Raw genomic sequence first — 14320 nt, forward strand, 5'->3', positions numbered from 1 at the left:
ATCCGCTGCAGTTGGATTGTGCCAGTGATCAATAGAGTAATGCAAGCGTCAACACACTTGTGGAAAGAGCCCAGGTCGCCTGTACATGGAGACCTACTTGTACGGGCAATACGTCAGAGCGAGCACCAACTCGTATCAGTTCTCCTCGAATACGACCCTGACGTGCATTCCCTCATTAGCAACGAGTCTCCAATCGAGGCAGCTTGTAGTACTGCCGACTTAATCACTTTCCGGGCTGTGCTACAGCATGTCGACAAAGACCGCATCAATGAAGTCAGCCTTCAAAGACGGCCGCTCATACACCATGTGGTCTTCGACAGCAACTTCTATAAGGTGGAGAAGACCAAGGACTTGCTTCTCCACGGCGCAGACCCAAATGCAACGTTTGCCACACGGGACAAAGAGTCGATCATCTCTCTAGTGGCCGGGAGGGGGCAGTTCGGCATAGTTGATCTCCTGGTGGAGTTCGGGGGCGACATCTATAATGCGGAACATAATGGCTTCACGGTGGCCACCGCAGCCGCCACTTACGGAAATGTCCAGCTACTGAAAAGGCTGCGAAGCGGAGAGGCCCCGGAGGGTTACTTCGCCAAGACCTTCAGCATGTTCTTTTACGACAAGCTCAACAGGCAGTGGCGTCCCGGGAAAGGATGTACCCTCTTACACAGCGCCGCCGCGGGCTCTCTTGGATACACAACCCAGTATTTGCTGGACGAAGACCTTGGGCTTAGCGTGAATGCCATTTCCGAGCACCGCGTGACTCCGCTTCATGTGGCCACACAGCGCGGCAACATCGAAGCCGTCATGGCTCTTATTGAGCGCGGCGCGAACGTCAATATGCGCGACGCCAGGGGCTGGCTTCCACTGGACTGTGCATTCGACGTCCGGGACCGCGAGATAGCCCGGGTCCTCATTGAAGAAGGATCCGAGAAGACCTCGATCGTTCAGTGGCTGAGCCTCCAAAGGACTGTACTAGAAGATCTCAACAAGGCTTCTGGTCAGCGACAGAGGACTTTCCACACGGCTTTTGACTTGGAAGCCGCTATCAAGACCGGAAACTTGAACGAGTGCAAGGCAATAATCGTCGACGAGGGCTGCTCTATTGACGCCATTCTGCCATCTTGTCAGGGCTGTCCACCGCTGTTCAGCTCGGTCCGGGCTAACAGGCCGGAAATTGTCTCGTGGCTAATATCCATGGGTGCAAACCCAGACAACGTCCTGTGCTGGGGGCATCGCGAATTGTTTTGTGGTCTGGCGCCGCTGGCCACCCATTACCTGACTTCAACGAAGTGCTTAGAGCAACTGCTCACCTACGTCCTTCTCCGTAGAATTGACGTATTCAACCAGCCACACAACCCTCTTCATGTGGCTGCGCAAAATGGGAACACCTCCTTCCTGTTGACCATCATCGCCCATATTCGTAGTTATGAAAAGGAATACCGGTTCGTCAGCCCCTGGCACATCCCCTCACTCTTGTCACTTGTCACTTGTCTCTAAGAGAACTAACAAAATGAGTTGTTAAGTATGATCACGGGATTCTCTCCATCAGGAGGTAAGGTTCCGGCAGAAGAGCAACTTCTCTCTCATCTCCTGAACCAGAAGAAACGGCCGCCTGTCTACACGAGTCGCACTGCCAATGAACCATCAATTTCATGGACTCCTCAGGGTGACACGCCTCTACATATTGCCGCAGGTAGAGGCCATATCAAAGCTATAAACATACTGATTGAAAACGGTGCCGATGTCAACACTGTCGACGAAGACGGGTGTAGCCCCCTAACGATAAGTGCCAAGGACGGCAACGTCGCTATCGCGACTCTTCTTATTAAGGCAGGTGGCAGTGTGAACCACCGTGACAACACAAACTACACGCCGTTGATGCATGCTGCCCAGAACGGCAACCTCCCCATGGTCGAACTCCTGCATCGCATGGGCGCAGACTTGTCTGCCGCCGACACAGAGGGTGGAACCGCGCTTGACTGCGCTGCCAATGAGGACGGTGAAGCCGTAGTCTTCGCCTATCTGGCATCGCGTTGCGTGCTGTACAAAAGGGACATATATGGCGTATCACCCGTGGAGAGAGCACTTCGAGTGCGGCACCTCAGGAGCCTTATCTTCAACTCGGACATGTTGCACGCCGATTGCGAGAATCTCGAGCAGCTCCTGCCATATTCCGTGACCAATATCAACTCTTCATTTGTTAATAAATTCTGTCGAGCGTTGCCGACTCCCGTGGCCCGACGACTCGTAAACCTGACTCCGAAATTGTGGCTGGCGCCCCTCTGCCAGGCGGCAGCAGCCAACGATTACGCCAGCGCCGAAATCCTTCTTAGACATGGCGCGGAGATCGACTTGGAAGGATCGCCCGAAGGCAGTCCCCTGATGATTGCCTGCTCTTTTGGACGCCTCGACATGGTGAAATTTCTGGTCCGCGCTGGGGCAAAACTCGAGTATACCAACGAGACGGGAAATTACAAGAATGCATTCGTTTCCGCCCAGCCCCATAGTCACATAATCGAGTGGTTCCTGCTAGGAAGATTCCAAGAACAGAGTAGGCTCCGGTTCGGGCCGGCATCCGAAGCTGCAGAAGTAAAGCCCTGGGCCGGCATCGTGCCTTTTGAGTTCCATCTACCACGAGAGCTACAGCAGAGATGGGACCAACCCATAATGGATGTTTTATATCAAAGACAGCAGTTCAAAAAGAGAATGAGAGGCAAAGTGGTGAAGTGAAAATCGAAGGCATACGCTCGCTCGATCTCCCTTCACAGAAGGTGGCAACATAAACAATGAGCAGTCCAATCGAGCTTCTGCGTTAACTACACTTGGACCGAGCGTAGACAGGGTCAAAATGACGGCTACATTCTCAGCTACAGCAGAACTCAGTGTGGCAATAGATACGTATAGATACTGATCCCTATCACAAGAGCAGGAGAGAGTGCACATAAAGACAATAATGTAGGGCACACTGTATGAAATGGATCTCATATCAAAAGCCTATGAGACAGTAAGGCGCACGTACTTCGATATCGAGAGAATATGGAATACTGCGCCTGGAATCGGACTCTGAGGAAGGCAGTGGCTTGGTAGAAGGTCATAGCCAGCGGAGGCATGGCACCACAGGCGTGGCGAGCCGGAATACCTCTACCCGGGCCTTCAGTAATGTAGGAGATAATGAAGTGTATGATGTCATGAAGCCCAGGATCTAAGGGATATAGGCTATCATAGCCTCAGAATATGGAGCTATCCGTAAATTGTGTCGAGGGGTCGAAATATTGTGATCTGATGGTGCTGTGGTGGTGGGTAGGCCATGGAGGGATCCACTACTCTCCTTAAAAATACAGCAACACTAACAGCTTCATTGAATGGCGCTTGTAGCAACTACCACTATGTCATTGCCACCTAGGAGAGCATCGTGCTATGCAAAGCAGAATGAGCAAGATGACCACTTTTGAGAGAATCTGAGATAATATAGAAAAGACTAGTCTCGCAAGCCGAGAGATCCAAGTAGTGAATCTGCTCGTGCTTATGCCAGCAATACTCAATGTGTTCTGCGGAAGTGTGAGCAATCTCAACTTTTCTGAGACGTGTCAATTAGCTCACTGTCTTGGGAGCTCGGCGGGCGCCGATCTTGTGGAGCTCAAGACGTGGGCGAATCTCTGCAAGAGCCACCTCGCCGTCAATGACAATGACTGATGGGACGAGATTGCAGGGCCGAAAGAGCAAACGTGGAGACGCGCGTTGAGAGCCGCACCTTCCAACCTCGGAAGCGGAAACGCCAACAAATGAGTTGCATGAGATCATGGATATGTGAAAAAACGATGAAAAGCATTGCTTGAGCTCGCCTAACTTGGAAGCGTTTATGGTGACGTCTCCATTGATTTTGTCCATTTCATCCGCCAATAGGTCATCCTGGGTAGGTATAGAGCGAGGCCTGCTGAAGCAATGTGAGCTACAGCTCCTGCAAAGCTTGCTCTGGTCATGCAAACGAGGAAACCTCAGCATAGCTTGAATAAATGTGTGTGTCAATGAAATGAATCTGACAGATTTATTGCCGAGCAAGTTGTTGGGTGAGCCACCCCCTTGAATATGACAGGAAATGAGCAGAACGACGTTTGAGTGATTATGTTTCTTAGTCTGTTAATTGATCAAAAGCGTGAGCTCAGTAGATTTGTCAAAGACGTATCATATTTTGCATGAGACAGGAGAGTCACCAAGAAGTGCGCAGCACGTTTCGGTTGAGCATGTCTGATCTGGAACGATGTTGCACGAGTCTGTGGCTGTAGTGAACAACAGCTCCTCCGATCGAATTTCTTAGTACAAATTAGGGTCCTCGTCATCACGACTTCAGATCAAACATCAAGTTCAGACCGCCAGCTTGACATGTTATTCTCCGTATACTACCAATAGCCTCCAGCAAGAATGATCCTCATACCACCAAGTGTTCTCTTCTCCTCCACACTTCCCGCTGATGAACAGACGCCCAAAGCTACTGAAGTTCTTCGTAAAGATGGGTGTTGGATTTCAAATTAGACGCTGGACGCCCGGCGAGCTCACGTCTTAGGAGGCTGGCCGACCTCGTCCGGGACTACCCAGTATGTGGCACGCGTCTCTCCCAATTTGCAGTAATGAGAGAGGGGTTGAGCATGTGGACGATCAGGGAAATGATGAACCAGTGCTGTATACGCACCATTGGGAAGACAACCGGCTACTACCATATACGTGCTGATCATGCTAGCTGGTTCTGGACAGGGCGAATGCTTGCTGAACAGGCGATCGGCCCCTTAAGGGAGCTTGATAGTAACGATCAGAGTGAGTTTCTTGACGACTTCGTAGACAGCATCTCCATTTCTGTTGCCCAAGAATCTCCTGTTCACTTTCTCAGAAGTCTTGTGAGGTGCTGGTGCTGCAATCACCAGTCCATTATTCTCTCGCACAGGTTGCACAGCGACTTCCTATTCATCATACTTAGATATGTTTTCTGTGGGCTCTCCAATGGTCTTCATTTTATTGACTTACCTCCTCACTGGCCATTGGACGTAGCGTCGTGTGGTCTATTCGAAGGTTATCATTGTTGAGAGAACGACTTTCACGGTTGGGCGAAGAAATATAGGAAGACTCACTACGAAACAATGACGCGACTGCATCGTCAAGGGCGCCACCCTCTCTCAGGTAGCGTCGGACAGCTCGGCTATCGTCCCGGTGAGTGTCTGCCGGGAACTCTCGGCCCGAGTCTCCCTTCATTGCTATAGCTGCAGTTCTTGAGCTTGCCTGCTATGCTTCCGTTTGTGTGATCAGGAAGGGGGCTGACCAATGTGAGGTCATGCCTTGACGAAGAAAATTTGTGCGAAAGTTCGAGAAGCCCCCCAAACCAAAACTGTGGAAAAGAATAGCCTGAGGGGCAAAGACAATTTGAAAATTGGATCTCATTCCCCTCACTGATTGGAACGCTTTCTATGCTCGTTTTGGGCATGTCACGCCTCGTGTTGGGACCAGGACGGCCTTTAGAAGTCACACACTGTCCACCAGACTCAGAGAAAGGGGCGTAGCATTTGTCTCGATGTGTGAACACAGTCTTTGTAAAGAAAACCTAAAGGACCTGATACATTCTTTAACAACAAACCTCACTCAGGACCTTAAAAATGGTTCATTTTGCATCTAAGTCTGACGATTATCTGTGCAATTGGCACGAAATCAATGTCAAAAAAAGGTGGACATTCAACATTCAAGCCTGTCTTTCGAAACGGGAAATCACCATCAATGGGATTATGCGCCAGGTTTGGTAAAGACTACAAAAGTCTGATGCAAGAAGGTCACGAGTCTCTTACGCGGGCAGAGAGGATAGCAAGGTACCGTAGTACAATATTAATCAAGCATTGAGGAGCCATTAGAATCGTAGTAGATACTAAGAGTGTATATCTCATAATCCTACATAGATGTAGTACCTAGTGCGAGATGGTAAATGTCTAGTAATCCTAATTGTCACTGAGTAACAAGGTGACAAGACTCTAACCTAAGGAGGACGACAGAGATGAAGAGCCACTTGTTTGTAATGCAGCTGTTCAGAGCAACGTCAATGCCCTTGATCCCTGCAAATGAAAATTATTCTGTTTAAGCACAGTATTGGCCCGTTCGTCTTGTAAAATCCGGGCTGTTCAATTCTCATGCCAAAATATTGTCCAGGCCATGCTTACTGGCCTCTTCCCATTCCTTGCTGAATTTGTAGTCCAGGTATCCGTCTTTGGTTTTGATCGCGTAGAATAGATCGCGGTTATACCTGTTTGGCTCAAGCCCTCGTCTGATCCTGAACGGCAAGTCGGGTGTAGCTAAGAAGTACCGACCAAAGACTATAGCGACATTCTTGTCCTTGTACTGATCATCCATGGCTGCCTGGGCAGTATCGGGCTTCCAACCACCAGCGATCAAGAAAGGGGAATCATCTCCCCAGATGTCCAGCAAGAAATCGATTTTCTCGGTCCCTTGACCTGCGTTATCACCCGCAATCCGCGACTCGACGACATGGAGATACGCCAAACCTAGTGCCTTGAGACCTTTAACTAGTGCAGAGAACTGGGGATACGGATCGGCCATCTTCATACTCTGGAAAGTCGAGAAAGGACTGATTCGAAATCCGACCTTCTTAGCACCGATAGCATCGGCCGCCGCCTTAGCAACCTCCAGAGCAAACCTGTTCCTCCTATCAATGGAACCGCCGTACTCATCGGTCCTTTGATTTGCGACATCCTGGATAAACTGGTCGACTAGATAACCATTTGCACCGTGAACCTCAATACCGTCGAATCCGGCTTCAATGGCATTTTTAGCCCCCTGACCAAAATCTGCCACCAAAATCTGGATCTCTTCATAACTTAAAGCCTCCGGTTCCGGGTGGTCGCTGTCCATAGAGATATTGCTCGATGAAACAATCTTCATGCCTTCCTTCTCGGCGATTTCTTTGTCTGCTACGCGTCCCAGAGCCCAGAGTTGTAAGAATATGTAGCTTCCCTTGGCGTGCACTGCGGTGGTCACTCGTTTCCATGACGCAATTTGGTCTTTGCTCCAGATTCCAGGGAGATTGGAGTATCCTGCCGCACGAGGCGAGACAACCGTCGACTCGGCGATTATGAATGTGCCCGGAACAGAGGCGCGTTCAGCATAGTAATCTGACACAAAGGGGAGGGGAACGTGGTTCTCGTCGTTGCGGAATCGGGTCAATGGAGCCATGACGATGCGGTGTTTTAGTTCCAGGTTGCCGATTTTGAAAGGTGAGAAGAGCTGTGAAGGGGCAGCCACATCTGAAGCGATTGATCCCATGATGGCCGGGATGTGCTTCGTTAAGAACTAGAATCTAGGTGGCTGAGTAGATAGAAGTTAAGACCGGATGCTGAAGGGCCAGATAGGTATGATACGTATGGTAGAGCAAAGTATAGATATAGAGGAGGAAATTGAGACATCAACATTCATACATACTGTGATCACAAAATTTCAAAGCTCAAAAGATCGAGGAACATCGAGTTTAAATAAGGTGGTCTCTGCCACCACGGTTAGTTTCCGGTCGAGGAGCTAGATTAAAATTCCGATGCTCATAATCCGTAAATAACGAATCCCTGATTGCACGCCATAGATGGGACATTTTTGCCTCCGGATTGGTAATCAATATGCCGTAACATCTCCGGATTTTGCGAACTAATTAGTGAGTGCCTTTCTTGTGGTGACACACTCCGAAGGGTTTGTAGTTGTTGGGCTTCTCAGCTTTGTTTCTTTTTCTAGGTGACTAGACAAACAGGGGAGATGACTCGACTCGTGATTAGCAAAACCCATAGAAGTCTCGCGTAATTATAGATTGGCCAATGGCAACCTGGAGTCACCAGAGGCCGGTGACTCTCTAGAGCAGAGAGATTCAAGGAGTGTAAGCATAACTTCCGGTGTACTCTAGAAGTTCCATCTTATTATGGAGAAGCCCGACATATCCGCGCCATGATCGTGCAATGCCTTCTAAACCAAATAGCGCTGTGTTATCCATTACATGCCATGGGAAAGAGGCGGATCATGACTTGCCGGCGTCTGACCGTTGAAATCTTAGCTCAGCGAGCGTGTAAGTGTCCTTGACTACTATGGAGAGGGAAAACTAATGCATCTGAGGATGTTGTCTCAAAAGGGTATTAGACGATCCCTAGTTGCATGACGCTAGAAACTCTGTTATACAGGACCCACTTTAATGCCAACCAAGGTTTCTACCTCACTAATAGATGAGTTGCAACAAGCTGTAAACGCTGATTTTCACCACAGCTAGGATACGAAATCGATCATTCCACCGAGATCGCACAATGATGATGATTGATTCGGAACATCAGAAGGAGTCTCTGGTTTACAAATGTATGTATGAGAGTCAGTGCATCAATGTTTTAGTTCATTTATATCATGGTTCTGGATCCTCCTCTACCAGTCTTATCAGGAGTCAGTATTGTCAGTATTCTCAAGTCAACTTTCACACATAAACCTTCAATTCATAGTACAAAGGTCAAGACACTCCGAATTATACTACATAAATATGGAGAAAATAACAAAGAGCCTCTCTACTGGCCATGAACCACCAAATCAGAACGCTTTCATGAACTAAAGTCTACCGTTCGACTTCTTCCTTTTGTGATTGTCGCTGTTTTTATCAATCTCACTTCCGGATCCCTCCTTTTACGAGTCAAATATTACAAGCCATTACATATCATCTCGGGTATCTTAATTACGCTTAGTAGTTCTCTCTACTACGTATATCTCGATCCTTCATCAAATGTTAGCACGACATATTGAACATGCTTTGCTCGAACTCCGATCATTTTGCCTATCCAATATCTCAATGCTGTAGGATATATACTAGGTACATGCATGTAAACCCGTTGCAAACTGGAAGTCCTTATGGGTGGACCAGGCCGCCATCTACGCCCAGAACCTGTCCAGTCAAGTAGCTGGCAGCCGGGCTTGCCGCAAATGCGATAACATTTGCAACTTCCTCAGCACTTCCATTTCGTTTGATATACTGCTGGACTCTGAACTTCTGAGTCAAAGGTGCTTCCTCCGGTGGCGCGTAGTCAGTGTCAATCGGCCCCGCCGCAACCACATTCACTGTAATGCCTAGCCCACCAAGCTCTTCAGCCCACGCAAGACTCAGTGTGTTGAGGGCAGCTTTGGTACTAGAGTAGAGTGAGCAGTATTTCGATCCAGTTTTGGCCACGAGACTTCCAATATTGATGATACGTCCTCCTGGAGAACTGAGATGAGGAAGGGCTGCTGTGATGAGAAGTTGGGGACCCCTGACATTAGGATGAAACAGCGCATCGAACTCTTCAACCGGCACAACTTGAGGCGACTCCTGAAAAGTGGCATGACCGGCATTGTTGACAATGATGTCGATCTTGCGGCCAGGAAATGATTTAGTAGTGGCATCGATCAAGTCCTTTCCGAAAGTTGGAGAGCCTGCGTTGGCTTGAACAGCGATGACCTTGACACCCAGGGCTTGGATCTTGTCTACGACTCCCTGCATGGCTACCTTGTTGGTGTTGTAGGTAAGAACAAGCTTCAAAGGAGGTCAGCATATCAGAAATTACCGATGTAAGAGTGTCTTACGTCGGCGCCACCCCTTGCTAAAATATGTGCCGTTGCATAGCCAATACCGTTCAGCTTCGAGGCGCCAGTAATGATGGCCAACTTGCCCTTGAAATCGGTAGACATATTAGAGTAAATTTTATTTCGACAAGAGATTTGGGGGTCAAGAATTATGGTTGATGCGATTTCGAAAGTAAGTGGCAACTGGCCGGACATAAAAACCAAAAGGTATAGACAGAGATCCCTTTTATATTGTGCTTTGCTGTCATGGTGAGGTTTTGATCATTCGTATAATTGAGCGAAGTCAAGACACGAAGTGTCAAATGCAATGTGAGTATCGCGAACTTACTAGAGCCTCGATGTATGAACAAATCACCTCCATTTACCTAAGCGTTTAGTGGTTTCAAGCACCATCAACCCACGGCATGTGGGGCGCGAGATGTCGTGCTACTACTGCACGAGCATGGGTGCCGACAACCATATCCGGGTAAGGGCGGATCATTTCAGTGACCCGTGCGTGGAGAAGAAAACACTAAACTCTCCCTAGTGCTCTAGAGCTTGGAGCCTGGTCCACAGGGCTGAATTTGCTTATTGATCCATACGCAGTTCTCCCAGCATTCTTCCAGCAAAGTTTCTCCGACTCATAACGAATTTCGTGTCGAATCGTTCGGCGATCTTCCAATCGTCAGGTCTGCCTTGATTTGTAATAATATTCTTGAAACGAGGTGCAACCAGAGAACTCTTTACACTCCTATTTTGGCATTACAGAGCCGTATCTAAAGACGATCTCGACTTATAATTTGCAAGCAATTGCCCACCGACTATTACCTAGAAACGGACAATGGACCCCTTGGATCCGCGTCGGCACCTTTTCATAAACTCCACAGGTCCTATCCACGGTCGTTCTCGGGACAGGACCACTGCTCGAAGCATCAGACAACATGTGATGCGCGATATCGCTCAGTCCCGCCGCAAAATGCCCCGGAATCCTCAGGTAGCATTAGTAATGAGAGGCCCGGCGGACGAGACCCAACGTTCAAATCGAGAGAACATTTCAAATTGGGTGATGCAACAACACGAGTCTGTATATTGTCCAGACAGTAGTTACGGCTCTGTTCTGACTGGCCCGTTTTGGAGTCAGCACCCATTTGCTGTCCTCAATTTCGGCTGCGGCATGGACGCCTTCGCGGCTTATGGACTTGCTTTAGCGGCTACAGCATTTGAAAGAAAATCTGGTGGGCAGTTCAGTACTTCTCGTTGTTTCCATGCGATGTTTCACGCTTTGCCGGTCTGCTAATAGGTCTAGGGGTGGGGGCTTTCTGGTTTCCACTGGCATTTGAAGTATCCGAGATGCTGCGTCGTGTCCTCACTAATCCCGAAGTTCATGTGGCCTTGAAAACATATCCAAGGAAGACCAATGAAGTCTTTGCTCTTTCTCGCATGAATGACAACATTGCTTGCATCGAGTTGACTTTGGCAAGTCTCGATACAAACAAGTCAATCAGTAATCAGGTACTGCGTACTATTCTCGGTTCTATATGCTATAATGTGAGTCTGCTATCATATGGTCTTCAAGTCCTTTTTAATGCTTTGAAGTTCTTAGCCGCGGAGTTTACCCAAGCAAAGTTACACCTCGAAGGTGCCAAGATGATGATTGAGAGAAGAGGCGGAATTGACAGCCTTGCGGCAGACAATCAGCTGAGGCTAATGCTCTTTTGGTACGTTTAGCATTAGGTCGTGACAAGAAGAAAGCTAACATGATTGCCCGATAGGGTCGACATCGTTGTGTCTCTGCTTCACGACCAGAAACCCATATTCCCCACGCCATCCGACTTGCTACCTCATCTGCCAACAACGACGCCGCACTTTAGTGAAATCTTCGCAGTGAGTTCCGCTTTGAAAGAGGTTTGCAAGTGGACAGAATCGTGTCAGGTGGCAATCGACAGTCTAGCCAACCTTGCAAACTTATCAACGTTCATTGAGGCCGAATGTGCCGCTAGAGGGAGAGAAGTTTGGAAAGACGAAATTTTTCTAGGCTTGAGAGTCAACTCGGTGGCATATAGTCTCTTGGAGTCGCTGCCCGGTGATTCTTTTGAGATGCCCAATCAGGCTGCTTTTGAAGCACTTCGCTTGGGTATGATAGTCTGGATCATCGTGGTGAAGCAGAAGTCGCAGGCCTATCCTGGGCCCACCACGACATATGTTGCGAGACTGTTGCGCCTGCTCGAGGATAGTGATGTGAAACACCCGATGATGACCCAGCCAAGCCTGGTTGTACTTCATCTCTGGTTGCTGATGATAGTCATGTCTACGGTACCATTGTCTGATGAGAGACATGTCACTCGCAAGCTGATCGCAGAAGACATGGTGCAGCTTGGGATAGGGTCTTGGAAAGAGGTCATGACCACTGTACGGCTTTTGCCATGGATTGGGGACTTAGAACCATCTTTGCAGCTACTAGGAGGAAACTGAAGTTCGTGCGCAACAAAGCGATACACATCGCCGCATATTCAAATATACATCCTTATTCTGACTCTCCCTTTCAATGAAAGAGAGATTTGACGTCTCCTCATTAGCCTTTGCCGTGTTTTCCAAATGAAAGAGGAATTGGGAATTAGAGCAATCGGTCGTCCAGCCAGAAGATTCGGGTGCTAATCGCCTCTCGAGGGGTGGGTGCCGTCTTCCTTAGCTAAACAACCCATAGTCGATGAAACTCGAAGCGGTCGAGATTTCCTTCAGAAGAAACATCATCATGGGCGACTTCTTGATAGAGCTGATGCAGAATGCCTTGGTAAGCTAGCTAATCATGGTCTAGGTTCCTTTAAAGGAAGTGGTTGTTACACATGAAAAAGGAGCATTAGCCTCTAAGCAGTTCGCAACCCATTAACTAACCCACACTGACGTCGGCGACGTATATTATCTGCGCTCCTAAAATTTCACCTCAGTAAAATTATTAAATTGGCAGAGCCTGGAATCCACCCACCTGGTTCTGGAATCTAATTTGCGCACAACGGCAATGCTAGCTTAGTTAGTCAGCCGATGACCAAGGGTATGAAGCTCCACCATCAAATTTCTAATTACGGCACAGCACCCATGATTGCGAGCTCAGGTGCTCGGACTACGCGCTTTTTTCCTTCCCTTGATCTTTTGATGGCTCAATGGAATCTGCGACTAGAGAGATGAGTCGAGCAATTCGTTACGCACAACTATACACAGGACACACGTCTTGACGAACCAAAGGATGAAATCATGTCCGATAAGGTGTTCTTTGTATCTATTGTCACAGCGCTTCTCGTCATTGTTTTTACCGGATTCTTCTTCAAGGAATTTCTGAGGGTAACCTCCAGCGCAAAGATGAAATTCTCAACAGACAAGGACTCCCCCACGAGTTACAAGGACCCGAGCAAACTGAGTCAAAATCTCGCCGCAGCCTTGCCTGGAAGTGTTCTTCTGCCAAACAACGGGATGGCTTTCAGGCAGTCTGCTGAGCATCATTGGGCCCAACAAGAAAGCCAAGTAGTCCCCGCTTGTATCGTTCGACCACGAAACATTCAAGAACTTTGCACGGCTGTCAAGATTCTGGATCAAGCTCGGGGCGGTGGTGAGGGATCAGAAGATGGTCTCTTCGCCGTACGGAGCGGTGGGCACTCTTGGGTTACTGGCGCCTCGAGCATCAATGGAGGTACTTTGATTGACCTTTGTCTGTTCAGTGACGTAGAAGTGTATGAAGAGACATCGACTGCTGTGATTGGAGCAGGCGCAAGGTGGGGAGACGTCTCGAAGATTCTTGAGAAAAAGAACCTTGCTGTGCTCGGGGGAAGAAATTCCGACGTTGGAGTTGGTGGATTCCTTCTAGGAGGTGGTGTCTCTTTCTTCTCTCCTCGTTTTGGTCTTGCATGCTCGAACGTGCTCAAGTACGAGGTTGTCCTCGCTTCCGGTGAGGTGGTCACAGCAACTGAGTCTACGAGACCAGACCTCTGGCGTGCATTGAAAGGTGGTGCGAACAACTTTGGCATCGTCACACGATTTACTGTTCGGTGTTTCCCTCAAGACAAGTTCTGGGGTGGATATCTCTACTTGCCATCTTTCCAGGACAAAAAGGTTCTCTCGCTCTTCCATGACTTTCTCAGGAAAACCGATCAATTCAAGCAAGGCACCTCTTACGGTGAAAATGCTGCGGGACCTTTGACTGCTTTCTCTTACGTGCAGCCAGTTCACCTGGAAATTACGACCATTCACCTTGCATATACTGAAGGTCTTGGAATCGGGAAAGGATGGCCAAGCTATTGGAAATCCTCGCCTTTCGCCTCGCTCTGGCGTTACTGGAGTACTGTCAAAACCAGAACACTTACCAACGCGACCGAGGAACTCGAAGCCTTGAATACTCGAGGAAAACGTCAACAGCAAACAACATCAACAATCAAGAACGATCTTGCTACACTCACCGCCGCATACGCTATATATCAGGAAGGAATAACCGCTTTACGTCGCGCCGGTGTGAAGGGATTGATTTGGACCCTGGTAATCCAGCCACTCTCACCAGGTTGGTTTCGAAAGGGCGACCCGAACCCCATGGGCTTGCACAATTGCGGGGATGATCCGCTTGTTCTCTTGCTCTACGTGGCGGTTTGGGAACATAAGAAGGATGACGAGGTGGTGAGGGACAGAGTCTGGCAGAGCATTGAGAGGCTTGAAGCAATTGCTGCGGCAAATGGGACATCTC

At 48.7% G+C, this 14320-nt stretch overlaps 3 protein-coding genes across 3 annotated transcripts; 1 reads left to right on the top strand and 2 right to left on the bottom strand.

Annotated features, from left to right (window-relative positions):
• Window positions 1-39: 39 nt before the first annotated feature.
• UCRPA7_2901 (hypothetical protein) lies at window positions 40-1497 on the top strand (the record flags this gene model as incomplete). Its single annotated transcript, XM_007915461.1, has 1 exon — window positions 40-1497. One exon carries the CDS (start codon window positions 40-42, stop codon window positions 1495-1497), a length of 1458 nt encoding a protein of 485 aa, XP_007913652.1.
• A 4662-nt stretch (window positions 1498-6159) lies between these two features.
• Window positions 6160-7311, bottom strand: UCRPA7_2902 (putative nadh:flavin oxidoreductase nadh oxidase family protein; the record flags this gene model as incomplete). Its single annotated transcript, XM_007915467.1, has 1 exon — window positions 6160-7311. One exon carries the CDS (start codon window positions 7309-7311, stop codon window positions 6160-6162), a length of 1152 nt encoding a protein of 383 aa, XP_007913658.1.
• A 1597-nt stretch (window positions 7312-8908) lies between these two features.
• UCRPA7_2903 (putative short-chain dehydrogenase reductase sdr protein) lies at window positions 8909-9723 on the bottom strand (the record flags this gene model as incomplete). Its single annotated transcript, XM_007915458.1, has 2 exons — window positions 8909-9568; window positions 9619-9723. 2 exons carry the CDS (start codon window positions 9721-9723, stop codon window positions 8909-8911), a joined length of 765 nt encoding a protein of 254 aa, XP_007913649.1.
• Window positions 9724-14320: the final 4597 nt, after the last annotated feature.

This window comes from Phaeoacremonium minimum (assembly GCF_000392275.1).
Source record: "Phaeoacremonium minimum UCRPA7 unplaced genomic scaffold PA7_03_scaffold_215, whole genome shotgun sequence".
Taxonomy (NCBI): Eukaryota; Fungi; Ascomycota; class Sordariomycetes; order Togniniales; family Togniniaceae; genus Phaeoacremonium; species Phaeoacremonium minimum.